This window comes from Volvox carteri (assembly GCF_000143455.1).
Source record: "Volvox carteri f. nagariensis unplaced genomic scaffold VOLCAscaffold_10, whole genome shotgun sequence".
Taxonomy (NCBI): Eukaryota; Viridiplantae; Chlorophyta; class Chlorophyceae; order Chlamydomonadales; family Volvocaceae; genus Volvox; species Volvox carteri.
Genome location: NW_003307553.1, coordinates 134,084 through 152,008, shown reverse-complemented (window position 1 = coordinate 152,008; position 17,925 = coordinate 134,084). Strand labels below are relative to the sequence as shown.

The window sequence follows — 17,925 nt, the reverse complement described above, 5'->3', positions numbered from 1 at the left end:
CCCAGGTTGCTGGTGCGGCGGCGGCGGCAACACGTGACGTGCACCATGCCGCCGGGGGCCCATCAGATACGAAGCCGCCGCCGCTGCCGCCGCCTGTTCGTGCTGATTGGCTGAAACTTCTGCTTGAGGCGGCGTTGGAAGATGTACGGCGCCGACTGGATCATAGCTCCGCTGCGGCGGCAGCGGCGGCGGCCGCCGCCGCCGTACCGACGGCTATCTTAACTCAAGGGGACGTTACGAAGGCTGACGCTGCAGCCGTGGCCACCGCTGCAGGGACGGCTTGCGCCGCTGCCGCCGCCGCCGCCGCCGTTGTCCCCGCCGCCAGCAGCCTGCTGGCGGCACTGCTGCGACTACTCCCCCACTACATGCCGCCACGCCACTGGTGCATAACCGCCGCCGGGCTTGGGCTGGAGTTGGTGCCGTACATGCCGCCGTCGGGGCTGCTGCTGTGGCTGCGCTCAATCGCCGCCTGGGGCACGCCAAGGCCATTGCCGGTGTCGTGGCACGCCGCCGCCGCCGTCAGCAGCCGTACACAGCTCCAAAACTACACAACAGAGCAGTTATGCGAGCTATCGCTGGCTTTGTCCGCAGCTGGTGCTCGACTGCCCGCCACTTGGGCCGTACACTTCGTTCGCCACTTGGTTTCCAGGCTGCCGTCACCAGCCGGCACAAGACTACCCCCAAATGGTGCCGCAGCGACAATCGGAATACCCGCGTCGAAATCAAACTCAGAAGGAGAGCTTGAGGAGGAGTTGAGGTTACACGAATACAGCAGCGGCAGCCAGGGTAGGGCTAGGGCCCGCCGCCGGAAGCGGCCGCGGTCAGAGGCTACTCGGGTCCGGTATTTGCGTTTCCTGCGTCACCGTGGCGATGGCCGTGGCGGCGGCGGCGGCGGCGGCAGCAGCGGCAGTGGTGGTAGTGGTGGCATCATTGACGGTGTCAGCGTCGTGGCCGGTAGGTACGGCAAGAGGGACCCCGCGGTGCGGCGGCCTGCGACAACGATGCCGTCGTCACGCCACGGCCTTGCATCGCTTCGTGCGGTGGCGGCGGCGCTGGGCGCGTTACCGTACATCGTACCGGATTTGCGCTACTTGGCGGAGTACGAGATCGAGGCGTTGCAGGTGTGGCGCGTAAAGGAGAAGAAAATATGCCGTTACGCGTGTATCAGTAGTATAGTTATAGTACGACAATGAACGACGACATATATCTTATGTTACGTCGTTACCAATACGTCCTTCCAATGATTTTTGTGTTTTTTATCAGATAGATAACGTGCACAAAAATGTGTAGAAAGGACTGTGTTTTGTGTTTCTGCTGCTCGGGGCTTCCAATGCAGGTACTGGCACGCACATTCGGCATTACGGACTCGCTGCCGGTGCCGCCGCCGCCGACGACGTCGGCGTCATCTCTGCCAGCCCTGGGCTCATTGCCATCACCATCTTCGGTACTGTCGACACCACTATCTCTACCATCATCTCCATTGCCGCAGTCTTCAGCGGTAGCGGCAGCGGCGGGAGGAGCGGCGACGGCCAACACAGCAGAAGCAGCAGCAGCAATCGCGCCCACAGCGATACATCCAGCTTGTAGGAGCTGCCAGACCAACACACCGCCTCTTGTTCGCAGAGCTATCGCAGCTACCCCTACACTACCACGTTCTCAAGCAGGTTGTGAGGTTTTGGAACCATGTCCGTTTACAGCGTGGGTCTGTGGCATACCAAGTTTTGCGACAGGAGGTCGCAGAATCCCTCTCCAACCCCGAAGGGCCCGGATGGGGGACACTACTCCTCCGTTTTCTATGTTTTTTGGGGCACGATGTATGGAAAGAGGCCCCGCAAGGGCTACACGAGGTAGACGAACGAGTGGAGTGGCTGATGAACAAGCCAATGCCAGAAGGTGTGATTTCGGAGTTCAAGGACCGATTAATGAGTGGTTGGAAGCATACACGTTTAGATGTCCAGCCTGACGTGTATCCGTCAGACGGCAAACAACCAGGAATTCACATGGCGAAGTATAAGCATTGGATGGGGCTGGCGGCCGAGCAAGCGGGCAGGAAGGAGGTGCTCCCGCACATCACAATGTTTATCCCACGTTCGGCGAATCGCAAGCTTATGCAGTTTAGGCTTTGCTGTTGGGCACTGGCGGCTAACAGAGCGTGTAAGGGACGGCGTTATATACCTAGGGAGGAGCGAGTATGCCCCTGCTGCGGCACTGATAGCCACATCGAGGATGAGAAACACATTTTGCTGGACTGTCCGGTTTACGACGGAATCAGATCTGATATGGGCTTTCCACGCTTCGAACATATGAAGGACGCTATGAAGTGGGAACCTGGACGCCTGGCAAGAATGCTGGAACGTATATGGTCTCACCGCAACTCTATCGTTCCCTTTGGTCGTTAGTATACTTCATTACTTGTTTCGTTGGAAGTGCGAGGTAGGATGGTGCTTATAGGCGATTTGGCAGCCCTTGAGCCCTCGGCTCGTACTAGGGTGGTTTGCAGGTACGGGGAACGCACCCACGACCATGTAACAACAACAACAACAACAAAACATCCAGCTTCAGAATTAGGAGCAGGAGCAGGAACAACACTATCCGCGGCGGCGACGGCGGGTGTGAAGGCGGCGTCCACTGGTCCGCGTGAAGCGGCGGCTGTGAAGCTGCTGCCGGCACTAGAGCTGTGCGAAGTAGATGATCTGACGGAGCAGCAGCAGCAGCAGCAGCAGCAGCAGCAGGATGGATTTCCTGGCAGCTGCGGGCTTCTGGTAGGGAGTCACCGCCGTGTATGCATGTATGTATGCATGTACGTGTGTATGTATGCATGTATGTATGTATGTATGTTGTTACAGGGTGGTTAACTTCGCCAGCGGCCCCCTTTCCCGGGGCAGTCCCTGCTCTCCCCTGCTAGAGGGGCACCCTAATCCGTCACCCCATCCGACTTCAGAATGTATTCGTTGGGTTCGGCAACTCACCACCAGCATCCAACCAAATCTAGCGGATCAACGGCGCCTCAACTTAGTTCCTGGTCAGCTCGCAAGTTGATATTATCACGTCCTACACCGTCCTTAAGATGGGGGGCCAGCTCCCATTTCATCACTCCTTAAACACCCGAGGAGCCGGCAGGCGGATTTGAATCCGGGTCGACTGGGTCGACTGGGAGCAGAAGTCAGGCCTTAATCTCTGCCAGCCGCCTGCCTGCCTGTATGTATGTATGTATGTTTGTTGTTACAGGGTGGTTAACTTCGCCAGCGGCCCCCTTTCCCGAGGCAGTCCCTGCTCTCCCCTGCGCGAGGGGCACCCTAATCCATTCACCCCATCCGATTTCAGAATGTATTCGTTGGGTTCAGCAACTCACCACCAGCATCCAACCAAATCTAGCGTATCAACGGCGCCTCAACTTAGTTCCTGGTCAGCTCGCAAGTTGATATAGTTGTATGTATGCATGCACGTGTGTATGCATGTAGGTCATGGCGTGGGTAATGTGTATTGTTGCTTGACGTTGGTGTAAGTGTGGATGGGATGTGAGACCTGCACGAAAACGAGAAATGAACGAAATGGCGGAGGAGAAAAGACTAGGCAATATGCATGAATTGCATGCGGCGGGCGTCGCGCGCGCACGCTCTGTGAGAGAGCGTGTGTGTTAGCTATTAGCAACTAGATGGGGAAGTGTAGTATACTACATATACAAAGAGCAATACAAGAAACGCTACATGTACGTGTTCGTACTGCCGTACACATTTGCAGTGTCTGTGGCCAGAAAAGGGTCTCTCAGCGACTGGTTCATCCGACGCATTGCCTGCTACCCCCCTTTGATGTTGCTGCCGCTGTTGATTGTGTTGATCGCGTTGGTGATGTCGCCGGCGCCGTTCCCCCGCACCCCCACACCACCATCCCCTGTTGCTGGGCGCCTTCCGCCCCCCCCCAAGCGTACGATAGCGTACGACAGCGTATGGAACCGTGAGAGATTAGATGTATACCATTTGCATGGTAGCGACGGCAATGATGATGATGGCTATGGTAATCTAGCAGCGGCACTATCGCAGCATACGTGCAGCCAGTTCGAGCTGTACAGCATATAAAATATCGTATTTGCCGTCCGGCGTGAACAGCAACGGCGCCGGCATCTGACCCAGTAACCAACGTAACCCCCCGCGGCGCGATGAATGGCCTCGACGACAACTCCATCGCCTTTACCAGCTCCGCCGCCGCCGCTGCCGCCACGGCCGCCACCGTGGCCGCTGGCTTCATCAGCTCCCGTGCCCTCTCCCATGCTCTGCGAAGCTGCGCGAAAGTGTTCAATTCAAATGCGGGCCCCGCTCCCTCCCTTCATGGAGGGAGTGTCGGTACCGCAACATTCACCACGAAGGGTCCAACTGCAGCCGACCGGCCGCCACCAGCGGAAAGAGCCCCACGACGAAAGCCACATTAGGAGGCTGCGGTGGTTGAGGACTTTGCAGTGATGCTGATAGATTTGATGAGTTCTGCGATGATGTGGGTCGGACTCTGGGTCGGGTCGTTTCCTCCATGGCTGGATGGCCTGGATTCTGGGTGTCGTCGGTTTGTTGCAGCCGGTGGCGGTGGCGGTGCTCGCGGCGGTTGGTGTTGCATCTGGTAATCGTCTTCGGTGGCGGCAACCACAGCGCACACGACAGCAGTGTTGACCAGATGGTGACGTGGGTTTTCGAGGGAACCTGCTCAGCCATGTATGACCGGTACGACGTTAATGAAAAGCGCGGTAATGGTACAGAGCAGTTTAGGCGACGACGTTTTTGAGGAGGGTGGCCGGTGACCGGCCGGCGTTGTGAATGTTCGAGTCGAAAGGTAGGTGGGTGGGTGTGTTTTGTGTGCTGAAGGAAACGATTGCTGGAGAGCGATTTCTTTATCCCCCCCATCCCTTCTGGAGCGTATTTCCGCGTGTATATGGCCCTTCCTGTACACGACGGGGTTTGGGGCTCCACCCCTTGCGGCAGAGGGGACTTTTGCGGGTTTTGTAAGGGGGCCAACTCTGTGGTGCCTAACCTAATTGACTTCTTTGTGCTTCATCTACGTGTATGTTTTCTGCGGTTTTCTCTCAGAGCAACGAACGAATGAACACAGTAACCATGCTGCGGTTTCTGCTCGGACCTCCCTGGAGCGTCGCCGAAATGTGTGTCACAACTGCAATTATATCCGAGACTCGTCACCAAAATTGCAAATCATTAGCGTAATTCGGCTATGATTTTTCGAGCCTTCCCAAAAAGCGTGTCACAAAAACGTCGTAGCAGTACGGTACCCTATGTTATGAACATAATTACATCAAGGAAAATGTCTTGTTGTAACGAGTTAGGGGGGCGGTTTTCCAAAACCGAAGAGGGGCTCGGCCTGGTGCAGCCAGTGGATTTTAAACCTTTTCACCGTGGTTACTGTGGGTGTTTTCCTTGGTAACCACCTTACAAAACATCTTCCCAAGCGAATATGCTGAACAGGAGCCCACTATAACCATGCTTGCGAAGATCGTCGATCGTCCGAAGGTCGTTTGGGGCATAGTGAGATCACCTAATGCTGTTTACAGATAAACGGACATTATTGCGTAATTGTGTGTACTAATGCGTGTAGTACATTCGGTGGCCATGGCTTCACTACATACATTTCTTCCTCTCAATCTCTGGCAGCAGTGGCTTCGTGCGCTCGGACATGCAGATAAGCGTTTAAAGTCACAGGCTAGCCCTGAGACTGACTTCTTGTGTCACCGAGCTGGTGGTGATCACTAGTCGCAGGGATTGTAAGACACAGCTGGAATGAAGGGCCGGTAAAACATGAGTCGATGCGGGTGCTCACCACCACTTGCGCAAGGCACAAACGTGTCAGTCTGAGAAACGATCATGAGTAACACCCGGAAGGACTTTAAGACTAGCAGGGTTCAAGACCCACAAAGATTGCGAAGCATGTTCGTCAGCCTGTCGGCCAATCCCAGGTCTCAGACTCAGTATGACTGTCTGCCAATATCGGGTTTCTTGGCGGAATCTATCTGTCGCAGCCAATTCGACACATCTAGTCTCACCGGAACTTTCGGAGTACGGAACACCCGCGGACCTATGGGGCCTATGTTTGGATTTTAGCTATATGTTAAAGATAAAGCCATGATTTCCTATTGAAAAGGTTGCCTTCGCTGCTCCTCAAGTCTCAAGACGATTTCAAGTCTTGCTTTTCGTATAATTTTAGTCCTGCAGAGTATTGTATCGCGTGAGTGTGCCATGGACTGTGACAATATTGTCCGTGATCTAGCGAGGGTGATGGACGTGTTAGACGCGGAAATCGAAACGGTTGAGGGTGCCCTTGAGGCCGTTGCTGGACAGATAGCGACGTGCACAGACAGGGACAGCTTAGCGGACTTGCGCGATGAGGAAGAGCAGCTGCGCGATGAGGAGAAGCAGCTACACGAAGCGAAGAAGGTGCTCTTTAAGCTCATGCTCCGCCACAGTGAGTAGTGTCAGCGCATATTTTGCGCGAGGTTTGCGCAGACCCAGGAGTCAAATTGTTGCATTAAAGTTATAAGTTACACGTTCTGCACAAGTGCGGGGCGCTGGCGTTCACTTGTCATTCTTGTGACGTATGTAGGCGGCAGGAGTTGTCAGACATATTGATCCACAGCGGCTTGCCGAAGAGCATTATTGTAGTCCATCCACGATGTCTCTATCCCTGCATGATAGACCTTCAAGGCCCCTAACCGATTTGTATGGTCATCTGAATACCCCCTCACTGTTAGCAAGCTGTTTGTTCCTTTACTGGGCACTTGAGTCTAATCCCTACTGTTGAGTTACTATTAAGCTGTATATTGAAACCTTGTTTTTTCTTGAGTCTAAGCCGTCTGGTGGCTTTGGTAGCTGCATGCCTTTCTGACTTTTTGCATGCTGAACGGCGAAGTCCACGGCTTCTACCGCAGTGGTTCTGGACGAAGAATGCCACGCGCTTCTTTGGTACACTGCATACCATGCATGGTCATGGTCTTCCGAACAGTTATAGCCAGTTCACATGCTACGTTACGTTAAGACTTTTTGGGAAAAGTGGTCGGTTCGGACATGGTAACGGTACGTTACCGGTAAAGTGGACGAAAAGCCTAAAGTGACCGAGGGGGGTGAATTTCGTCAAACGCTGCCCCCTCGTACCGTTACCTGAATTGCATCGCCAATTTCGCGAGTTATAAGAAACGGCCAAGCCCAGCCGCTTATAAAGACCACAAATTTCACAAATTGTGCGCGCTTTGCACTCCGACCGAATTTCTAGTCACACCGCTGCAGTTTAATATGGAAAATGAACAAGGACAACTCCGCTCGTGTTGCTCGACCGCTCACGACCGCTTACATAGCCAATATGTAACCCATTGTAGTATCAGTGCTGAAGCCACCCGCGAAACGGCAAGTCGGCCGCACTTCCGGCGGCATGGGCCGCGCCGCGTCGGCCCACACGCTCAAACTCTGCCACTGAGCATCGAACATATCTTCAAGGTTATCAAAAATTTCATCCATCGCGACCGCTAGGGCAAAAACGCCATCGCGGCTCGCGCGGGATGCAGTGCCATTGCAGTAGGCAGGGCTGCCAATAACCCTTCCAGAGGTCGGCAAATCGGTTTCTACGGCTGCGGGTGGGCATAATTTCGGTCAATAAACCTTAAAAAAAAATTTGGCGCCTTCCGGCGCCAAAAGAGACAGCATTTCAGGGCTCCACGTTCCGTACACATTGCAGGCCGATCGTTTTACAGGGGGGGAACAAGGGGTCGTTGCAAAGCAAGTTCTTGCGCCATGAAGTTAGCATCGCCCCCGAGCTATTCATCGCCGACCGCATGCGGTTGAAGTGCGGGTCGTGAAGGATATTCTCGACCTTATCGGTGATGTGCGTGTAGAGGTGCATCCTAGTGGAGGACTTGTACTTGGCCATTGCCCCCTTCAATATTGCATCCTCCTTCTTCAAGGACCCGACATACTCAGCTTCACAAAAAGACCCTCGTTGAACTTAAGCCGGTGATGTTTGGTACTTTAAGCCAGTCCATGTATTCACAGATCGTTGGGAAGTGAGTGAAAGGCATGGCTTGGTACAGGACCATGTATGCACCACAAAACAGAGCCAACAAGGGATTGTCGGCAACCTCGGTCATGGCCAGGTGCTTGTCAGTTTGCTGTTGCTGCGGATCTTGCGTGTACTGGTCTACAGCCGCTTTGTGGGAGTAGGAGGCCTCGTGCCGGGTGTAAGCTGAGCGATCCCAGTTCGTGTGGGAAATGGTGGCGTTACTCTCCTTATGTGTGTCACAAAAAAAGCAGATGACCGTCGTCGAGCCCTGGAGTGCATAGGCCCAGCTCTTGAAATCACCACCACAAGCGTCAGTCAGCCAAACAATGTCCTCGTTGGGATTATGAGGCCGCTCAAACCCCGGGGGGACACCAACGGCATCGATCTTGTTGGTGGACTTGGTGCGCTTCCGTTGCGGGTTGGCGGTGGCATTGGGAGTGGCGGGGGGCAGGCGTATTGCCAGCTGCTGTTCGGGAGCGGTGGTGTTGGGGGTGGCAGGCAGGAGAGGTGCTGGCTGCTGAGTGGGACCGGTGGCGGCAGTGTTGGCTTGAGTGCGCCTTTTCTTCTGTGGAGGAAGGGCCACGGTGCTGGCGTTTCTGGAAGTGGGAGGTGGTGGTGCTGGGAAAAGTAGACCTGGAGCTTCACTGGCGCTGCCCGATGGCCCAAGTAACGGCTCTTCCGCCTCAATATATGTTGCTGGGGGATCAGCAGTGGCTTTACGACCGGTCAGCGTGCCGGCCAACGTGCGTTGTCAACCGCTGGAAATTTCTGCACGCGTTTCCTTCGTTCCCCGGCGAGATGCCGCCGACATGCCGCGGTCAGCAGTTAAAAGTATGCTGAATATACAAGCAATATGATGAAGATTATGTATAGGATAGGCCACATGGGACCAATATCTGGTATGCCAAAGTCCACAATTGACCAAGTCAAGTGCTGCGGCAGCTGCAAGTCATCGGTACAGACGCTAGAGATGTAATAATTCATCAGTGATAACCGTCACCGAATTGTGTAGAGGTGGTCGTGACATTCTTTTACAAAGTCAAACACAGAGTTCGAGTCCAGCGTGCGGCCCTACGGGCCGCAATAGAGGCTTCAATCACGTCTTTCGGTCGAATTTTGGTCATTTGGGTCCCGCAGCAGGGGCCTTAAGCCGAATTTCGGCTGCGGGTACTGTGTTACGGACCCGCAGGACCCACCGGATTTGCCGACCTCTGAACCCTTCAATTATATATTGCGATTCTAAGGGGATGTGCTTAAGTTTTGGCCATTGAAAGACATATAATGGAGATGGTTTACACAGCTCGCGCCAACGAACACAACGTCATCGTGTCCCATGTGAACTGGGTGACTTTTTCAGGCCCACTTTTCCAAAAAAGTTTTCACAACGTAACGTAGCATGTGAATCCAGTGTAAGCTGTGTGTTCCTTTAGAATTAGCACACCCCTGCAATTTCGTGACAAATGACCTACCTGCATAATGCACCCTCATTTTTCCTTGATGTGCAGCTGTGACAACTACTGTCCCGCCACCGACAGCCCCGCACAGTCAGCTGTTGGGCTCAATCATGGCCATCCCGATGCTCAGCTACCCGCTGCACAGAGAGCTGGTTGTGCTCGGCGAGCGCTGCATGGATGAGGATTTTGACAGCTACGAGGACCTGCACAGCCTCCTGGAAGCCATGGCATCTGCGCTGGCGCTTACACCGGACGGGCTGCTGAAGGCGGACTGGTTCATCCAGGTAAGAATGCCAGCCAAGGGGTTTAGGGTGTGTGTGTGGGGGTGGGCGAGTTGCCATACTGTGAGATTGACGTGTCTGGCCAGGGGACCCACAGCAGAAGGAAAGGAGGAGGAGGTCAGGAGGCTACAGTCGCAGACAGTGACATGGTCACCTGCGAAACACAGGAGGAATGGTAACAAGGCAGCCAGGAAACTGTTGGCAGTGTGTGCCGCTGGCTAGGGGAAAAGCGGGGTTGCAAGCAGGGTGGCCAATCAGAAAATGAGCAAGCAAGCTTGTGAGATGTTAAAAGGGTGCGTGCAGTAGTCACAGGACTACCGTAGCACTCACGGGTCAACAGTTGTGCTGCTTGTGGTGCCGAACTGAGTGGGTGTTGTGGTGCAGAGGAGCACCTGCTAAGAGCTTTTTCTCTTGTAGAGGGGACCATTAGAGGCACCAGGAGGGCAGTCGAACTGTTGGCGTGTAATGTTGGCAAGAACCGAAAGTCACAGGACGGATTAGCTCCGCCAAGGTCTGAGCTCTTGTCTAAAGATAGAGTAATAAAAACTCTGTCTCTTTGTTAATATATAAATATTAATCATCCAACCCTCCCGAGTATATATAATACTCGTTGCATAGGAGGCTGCAATGACTTCTGTCGTAGAGTGTCCCTGGTTAGACCAAGGTGTATGTTCTGTTAGGGTAGGAACCCTGAAAGAGTGCCAATCCTTAATTAGGAAACACTTATTAATCTCAAGGTGTTCATAGACTGTTCATAGATCAGTCTTAATCAAATCACGCCTTCATTGCTTTGCGATTTGGCTCTGTAACACTACAACACGAACAGACCAAGGGGTTAGAGTGTGAGGCAGCAGTGCAACACCTGTCAAATTCCAGGCACGATGCTTGTTCTAACAGCTGCAGTCATCATGTGGACTGCAGCCAGCCAACAGGGCCAGGCTGCATTACTGCTGGCCTGTACACCCCTGCTTCCCATGCAACTGTGTTGATTATGGTGCTCAATGCTCCATCTACATGCAGGTCCGGGACCACCGCTACAACAGCCTTGGCAGTAAGGCCAAATTTGAGCAGGACTGCGGGGCTCAGCCCGACATGAAGGTTGGGCTTCGCTGGTTCCACGTGCTGCTGTGCAACATCCTCAGACACGCCCCTATCCGGGAGCAGGAGGAGTTCCTGCGGGCCTACCCCTCAGAGTTGGCTGCATTCCACAGCAGTGGTCGCATCAGTGCAGCGCTGACCAAGACATACGAGCCCAGGCGCAGTTGTGGCAGCAGCAGTGGCACCCAGCACGGCAGCAGCAGCCCTAAGGCACTGATTGGGTCGGTAACCCATGGGTTACCCATCGGTTACCCACCTTCAACCCCCCGTAGCCGATTGGTAACCCCCTTGTAAGTTCCTACCCAGCAGGAGGGGTAACACGGGGTAACCCCCTCGTTGCCCTGGACTATGGACATGGGCCTATAGGCTACTCATCTTATTTGCTGCGCACTTCGTGAATTCATTTTTGTACATTTCTGTAAATGTACATGTTACATGTACATGTTGAACCTACAGTATCCTGGTAGCTCGGGAAGCATCGTTTGCCAATATAACTATGTATGTATTCAGTTTTAGCGTTTGTTCCCCCTTTGAGGGCATGAAACTCCCGTGCCGTATTATTGTCCCTAATAAGATTATTCATTCGCATTCATACAGTTCAGGCAGGCGGCTGGCAGAAGTTAAGGCCTGACTTCTGCTCCCAGTCGATCCAGTCGACCCGGGTTCAAATCCGCCTGCCAGCTCCTCGGGTGTTTGAGGAGTGATGAAATGGGAGGTGGCCCCCCATCATATGGACGGTGTAGGACGTGATAATATCAACTTGCGAGCTGACCAGGAACTAAGTTGATGCGCCGTTGATCCGCTAGATTTGGTTGGATGCTGGTGGTGAGTTGCCGAACCCAACTAATACATTCTGAAGTCGGATGGGGTGACGGATTAGGGTGCCCCTCTAGCAGGGGAGAGCAGGGACTGCCCCGGGAAAGGGGGCCGCTGGCGAAGTTAACCACCCTGTAACAACATACATACAGTTCGAAGTGGATTGGGGAATGCAATTTAGCTTGAAATCCATTGTGTCTCTGGCTAGTTCTGAAAAGAAATCAATCATGGATTAACAAGTTTCCCTTTCCCTTCTTCACCGGTCAATCGCAGACGCCTCCGCACCAGGCTCTGCCAGCTGCAGGCTTGTGGCAAACGGCCGCTGAGGGGCGGCTGGACAGCCGGCGGGCCGGGACGGGGTTGGTACGGTCGAGTCTTTTAGCCAAGTAGTGTGGCCTTGGGAGCTCAGAAGGGATAGTGCTTGGTGTAGGGGGAAACTAGTCAGCTGAACCTGCAGGGATCTTCCCGGGTTCAGGAGGTAGCTACCTCTATAGATGTCGCCACATGAGAGTCTGAGAGTCGTTCGAAGTTCTTTGGATAGGTTTATGTGTCATGCGCTTGTTGCCCTGCTAAGGGCATTGGTGGGCAGCACGAGGGGGGTATAGTGGCCGTGGGGCTGGGGTTGTGTTTTTCTGCAGTGTAAGGACCCTTAGCAACTTGTTTCCGCCTTCCCATATCAACCATCCAGGAGAACAGAAATGAAGAGGCCACGCGTACGTTGGTAATTTAATTTATCCCAAAATCCCAGCCCCAAATAACCGTCATAGCTTAGATTTGAACCTGAGTGAAATCCGGAAGAGTTCATTCTCTATGGTATCACTTCAGTAAATATAACTACAGCGGTTGAGGCAAGTCTGGCTACGTTAAGACAGCTATACACCTGACAAGAACCTATTCACGAAATTCTGCAGCTGACTAGCATCTTAAGCTATGAATACGAACGACAAGTAAGGGAGCCTAAGCCTCTATGTTACAAGTTACAAGTTCCGCACACAAGTGCGGCTGTGTCCGTAAAAGCCCGGGGGGCCATGGACGTTGTATTGGTATTGATGCGGGTACACGGGATGTCATCTTCATTCTCCCTCGTCCGCTTCAGGGCGAAGCGCCTCAGCGCGACGTGCCTGACCTCCCAGATTTCCGAGAGGTACCTGGCCAATGCCAGGGGGGGCGCCTCAGTCATAGTGGTGCGCATGCTGGGCCCGTAAGGACTAGGTCACCATCATACTTAGCCCGTATGCTCTTGGAAGCGGGACATGTATCCGAAGGATGATGTAGCTATTGTTTGGAAGCGGCCATCTTCTCCACTGCCGCCTCTAGAAGATCTTCCTTTTCAACCTTATCCCCTTTCAACCTTCTCGCCTGCCGCCTCTATCCCCCGCCGCCTTCATCCCCTGCCGCCTCCTCCCCTGCCACCTCCTTCCCTGCCGCCATCATCCCCCGCCGCCTCCTCCCCTGCCACCTCCTCCCCTGGCACTCCTCGCCTGCCGCCTTCTTCCCCGCCGCCTCCTTCCCCTGCCGCCTTCTTCCCCGCCACCTTCATCCCCTGCCGCCTCCTCCCCTGCCGCCTCCTTCCCCGCCGCCTCTATCCCCTTCCCCCTCCTCCCCTGCCGCCTCCTTCCATCCTCTATTCCTTGCCGCCTTCATCCCCTGCCGCCTTCTTCCCCGCCGCCTTCATCCCCTGCCGCCTTCTTCCCCGCCGCCTTCATCCCCTGCCGCCTCCTCCCCTGCCGCCTCCTCCCCTGGTGCTCCTCACCTGCCGCCTTCTTCCCCGCCGCCTTCTTCCCCTGCCGCCTTCTTCCCCTGCCGCCTCCTTCCCTGCCACCTCTATCCCTTGCCGCCTCCTTCCCTCCCATAATGCGGTATACGGGCATATGCCACATGCCACACGTGTATCGCATGCCAATGGCCCAGTTAGTATGGTCCAGATCCTCGACCCCGAACCCTCTCCATGCATGCATGCATACCAGGCACAGATTCTCACAGACGTGGATATGGTGGCAGGTGGCGGGTGATATGCCAGTGCCTTGCCAGGAGGACCTGCGATCCAGCACGCCTGGGGTGTGGCAGAGCCCAGCAGTCCCACGGCACAACAGTCTCCATGAACCACCATGGTCCATCAGGGTGAACGACTGGCATGCTCGACACCACTGGGCACTGCATGGTCGTGTCAACTGTTGCGGGGAACCAATCCGCCATCAGCACGACACACTCTCGGCCGTCGGGTCCAACATGAGCGATGATGCCCTGCACCCTCCCAAACCACATGGTTGGATCCTCAGGGGCAGGACGAGAGAGAAACCATTTCCAGCTTCCAGCGCCAGCAGGTCAGCCCAGGCCCAGCGGAGGAACTTGGCTGTCGCCTCAATCACACAGTTGGCTGGCCATTCAGCAGCTGCCGGCCTGTACAGGTTGTAAAAACTCTGTAATGAGGCCAGTTGCGAGCCACTGAGTGTGTTGATCCGCTCCACCCGGCCCAGGTAAGCTGGGTGCTCACGGCGGAGAAGAAAGTCCTCAGGCTGCCACATTGTTAGCGGCACAGGGGCTGTTTCGCTGTCAGCTGCTGGGGGTGCTGCAGTTGACACCCTCAGATGCAGCACAACCTCCTTGTCCAACATGTTGAAGAACATGCAGGGCTCCATGTGCACCTTGCTGTGCACCCAACGGCCTAGCTGGCCCCAGATACTCTCCGGCGGGAACATGGATGCCGCAAAAAGGGGCCCTTGGGAGGCAGGAGTGCCAGGAGTGCAGTACAGTGTGTGTGCGGTATCCCACATCTTGACGCACACAGCACATCACATGTCTCACAGTGCATTGAACACGGCATGGCCTACACAATGTGGCACATTCCTTACCGATGTTCTTTATGTTGTTGTTGTTGTTACATGGTCGTGGGTGCATTCCCCGTACCTGCAAACCACCCTAGTACGAGCCGAGGGCTCAAGGGCTGCCAAATCGCCTATAAGCACCATCCTACCTCGCACTTCCAACGAAACAAGTAATGAAGTATACTAACGACCAAAGGGAACGATAGAGTTGCGGTGAGACCATATACGTTCCAGCATTCTTGCCAGGCGTTCAGGTTCCCACTTCATAGCGTCCTTCATATGTTCGAAGCGTGGAAAGCCCATATCAGATCTGATTCCGTCGTAAACCGGACAGTCCAGCAAAATGTGTTTCTCATCCTCGATGTGGCTATCAGTGCCGCAGCAGGGGCATACTCGCTCCTCCCTAGGTATATAACGCCGTCCCTTACACGCTCTGTTAGCCGCCAGTGCCCAACAGCAAAGCCTAAACTGCATAAGCTTGCGATTCGCCGAACGTGGGATAAACATTGTGATGTGCGGGAGCACCTCCTTCCTGCCCGCTTGCTCGGCCGCCAGCCCCATCCAATGCTTATACTTCGCCATGTGAATTCCTGGTTGTTTGCCGTCTGACGGATACACGTCAGGCTGGACATCTAAACGTGTATGCTTCCAACCACTCATTAATCGGTCCTTGAACTCCGAAATCACACCTTCTGGCATTGGCTTGTTCATCAGCCACTCCACTCGTTCGTCTACCTCGTGTAGCCCTTGCGGGGCCTCTTTCCATACATCGTGCCCCAAAAAACATAGAAAACGGAGGAGTAGTGTCCCCCATCCGGGCCCTTCGGGGTTGGAGAGGGATTCTGCGACCTCCTGTCGCAAAACTTGGTATGCCACAGACCCACGCTGTAAACGGACATGGTTCCAAAACCTCACAACCTGCTTGAGAACGTGGTAGTGTAGGGGTAGCTGCGATAGCTCTGCGAACAAGAGGCGGTGTGTTGGTCTGGCAGCTCCTACAATTTGCCGCATGAAAGATATCTGAAGCTGCACTGCCCTGTCCTTTAGGCACGCCTCGAAGGGCCCCTCTGAAAGGTTATTCGCATCACTCCGCTTCCTGAGCCTGTCCGAGACCTCAGCTAGCATAAACGGCCCCCACGCTTGACAACCATACAACAGTATTGCTCGTACCTGCGTATCGAAACACCTCATCCTCACATCTGGGGCGAACAACTTCAGCTTATCTAATTTTGCACTCAACGCGAACATAGCTGCTCTAGCTGTGTCATACAACTGCTGGCGGCAGGCCCAGAACTGCCGTTCCGGCCCATACACTAACCCCAGATATCACGCACTATCCTTAGCCGGTATGGCCTCTCCAGCCAGCCTGAGCTCATCACACGATGCTTGGACAGCACTCCTAATGTTGCTGTCACTCGCAAAAACGAGGCGTTCACATTTCGACACATTTGGGCGCATCCCAAAATCGTCACAGAACATGTCCACAATGTTGAGCAACTCCCCCGATGTTCTTTATGGAATCCACCAGGTGCAACAGGTTGTGCAGCTTTATGTCCATCTCATTCACGGACAGACGAAGCTCGACTAGGCATACAGCCTCCACCACGCGCTGCTCAAGGGCGTCCACCTCACCCCTGCGCAAGCAGCATGACAAAACAGGAAAAGAAAGCAGACAGAGGAGACTAAGCATGGGTCTGGTGGATCGCTGTATGCACACCACATTTTTGGGATACATCTACACAAATTTAAACCTGCCCGTGGTCTCACCCTTCTAACACCTTCTGCCACAAGTCGCCACATGCCTGAAGGAGCCGCAGGTATGCCTCCTGTACAGGCTCAGGAAATCGTGCAGATGTGATGACGTACAAGCCGATGGGACCGGCAAGCAGAAAGTAAGTGTGCGTCTTGGCGGCCTTCCCTGCACCGGTAAGGCGCTGGAGTCTAGACGTGAGAGCCGCTGGTGTCACCCGTACGACTTCCTGCAGTGCGGCCCTGATCCTGGCCAGCTGGGCACCATCTGCATACATTACAGATTAGTGTGTCTCCTGTAAGAATTCCATAGTAGAGCCTATGATGGGGAGGTCCATGTGTAAATTAGTCCACTAGTAGTTATTGCATTAACCCTTAAGTTATTCATCATGCATAATGGGCAAGTCATATGAGTTCCTTACCAGCACGGCCAGGGTTTGGGCCCTTGTTCTGATTGTAGTCAGCCACTGCTTGCCTCAGACGGGTGCTTGCCTTGGCAATGCGGAGGCCCTGCACACCCTTGACCACGACCTCCTTGATGACCCCGCCGAGAGTATGCATGCCATTCATGTTGATCATCGAGCAGGGGTTGAAATACCGCAGGAGGTAAATGGGGCAGGCAAGGCCCACGAGCTAATGTTAAAACCCTGCAGCTGATATGTGTATTACCACCTATAGCTATCCTCCCGGTTTCTGTCGTATGACAGTTATTAAGCATAACCTTAAATTTTGCCATTTCTTTTCCGTGCATGCAAAATAGGTCTGGACTCTAGAGTCCCTGTGGTGGGAGACCTCGGATTAATCAAATATCGGAGTCAGCAACTCGTTTAGTGAGACATGTGTATGGAGCCGTACATCAGATCATAAGTGAACTGAATCTGTTGGCTGGGTCTGATTTCCTTTCTCTTGATATGATGACGTTGGTGTAATTAGCGAGTTTATACACACACCAAGCCTGGGGCCATGGGCGGGCTCTACAACCCTGCAAGGCTTGTGTTGGTGAGGCAATCTTTACAATTGTACACTCAAAGTGTTTGGTGAACATGTATGTATGTTGTTACAGGGTGGTTAACTTCGCCAGCGGCCCCCTTTCCCGGGGCAGTCCCTGCTCTCCCCTGCTAGAGGGGCACCCTAATCCGTCACCCCATCCGACTTCAGAATGTATTCGTTGGGTTCGGCAACTCACCACCAGCATCCAACCAAATCTAGCGGATCAACGGCGCATCAACTTAGTTCCTGGTCAGCTCGCAAGTTGATATTATCACGTCCTACACCGTCCATATGATGGGGGGCCACCTCCCATTTCATCACTCCTCAAACACCCGAGGAGCCGGCAGGCGGATTTGAATCCGGGTCGACTGGGTCGACTGGGAGCAGAAGTCAGGCCTTAACCTCTGCCAGCCGCCTGCCTTAAATGTATGTTTGTATGTGTAGACATGTGAGCTCGATACAGGCATATGCATGGATGGAAGTTTATAGAGAGGCATGCACATATGTATGCACACATAGACAGGCGAAATAGGCATACATGCTCACATAGATGGATGAGACAGCTGTGATAGCATGTGTAGGCAGGTTGGACAGGGACATGCTTACAATCCATTGACGCCAGCATATGACCCGGCATATGGACAAGGAACAATTGTAAGCACTGGTTACCCT

At 54.1% G+C, this 17,925-nt stretch overlaps 5 protein-coding genes across 5 annotated transcripts in view; 3 read left to right on the top strand and 2 right to left on the bottom strand.

Moving 5' to 3' along the window:
* VOLCADRAFT_103880 (uncharacterized protein) overlaps nucleotides 1-756 on the top strand; it is a gene marked incomplete at its 3' end in the record, with an annotated part of 7,458 nt that extends 6,702 nt beyond the window's left edge. Inside the window, exon 8 of the mRNA XM_002948497.1 lies at nucleotides 697-756. Within this exon, the coding sequence (XP_002948543.1) occupies nucleotides 697-756 (60 nt within the window). The remainder of the gene's footprint in view (nucleotides 1-696) is intronic.
* Nucleotides 757-4,521: 3,765 nt separating this feature from the next.
* On the top strand, nucleotides 4,522-6,464 carry VOLCADRAFT_88739 (uncharacterized protein; the record flags this gene model as incomplete). The annotated part of the gene is made up of 2 exons (XM_002948496.1): nucleotides 4,522-4,709; nucleotides 6,158-6,464. The coding sequence occupies 2 exons, from the start codon at nucleotides 4,522-4,524 to the stop codon at nucleotides 6,462-6,464; spliced, it is 495 nt and encodes a 164-aa protein (XP_002948542.1).
* Nucleotides 6,465-7,963: 1,499 nt separating this feature from the next.
* On the bottom strand, nucleotides 7,964-9,164 carry VOLCADRAFT_103879 (uncharacterized protein; the record flags this gene model as incomplete). The annotated part of the gene is made up of 2 exons (XM_002948367.1): nucleotides 7,964-8,736; nucleotides 9,116-9,164. The coding sequence occupies 2 exons, from the start codon at nucleotides 9,162-9,164 to the stop codon at nucleotides 7,964-7,966; spliced, it is 822 nt and encodes a 273-aa protein (XP_002948413.1).
* Nucleotides 9,165-9,604: 440 nt separating this feature from the next.
* On the top strand, nucleotides 9,605-11,167 carry VOLCADRAFT_88737 (uncharacterized protein; the record flags this gene model as incomplete). The annotated part of the gene is made up of 3 exons (XM_002948495.1): nucleotides 9,605-9,778; nucleotides 10,796-11,094; nucleotides 11,146-11,167. 3 exons carry the CDS (start codon nucleotides 9,605-9,607, stop codon nucleotides 11,165-11,167), a joined length of 495 nt encoding a protein of 164 aa, XP_002948541.1.
* A 672-nt stretch (nucleotides 11,168-11,839) lies between these two features.
* VOLCADRAFT_103878 (uncharacterized protein) lies at nucleotides 11,840-16,833 on the bottom strand (the record flags this gene model as incomplete). Its single annotated transcript, XM_002948366.1, has 6 exons — nucleotides 11,840-12,022; nucleotides 13,443-13,742; nucleotides 13,899-14,463; nucleotides 16,040-16,148; nucleotides 16,282-16,531; nucleotides 16,686-16,833. The coding sequence occupies 6 exons, from the start codon at nucleotides 16,831-16,833 to the stop codon at nucleotides 11,946-11,948; spliced, it is 1,449 nt and encodes a 482-aa protein (XP_002948412.1). The 3' UTR covers nucleotides 11,840-11,945.
* Nucleotides 16,834-17,925: the final 1,092 nt, after the last annotated feature.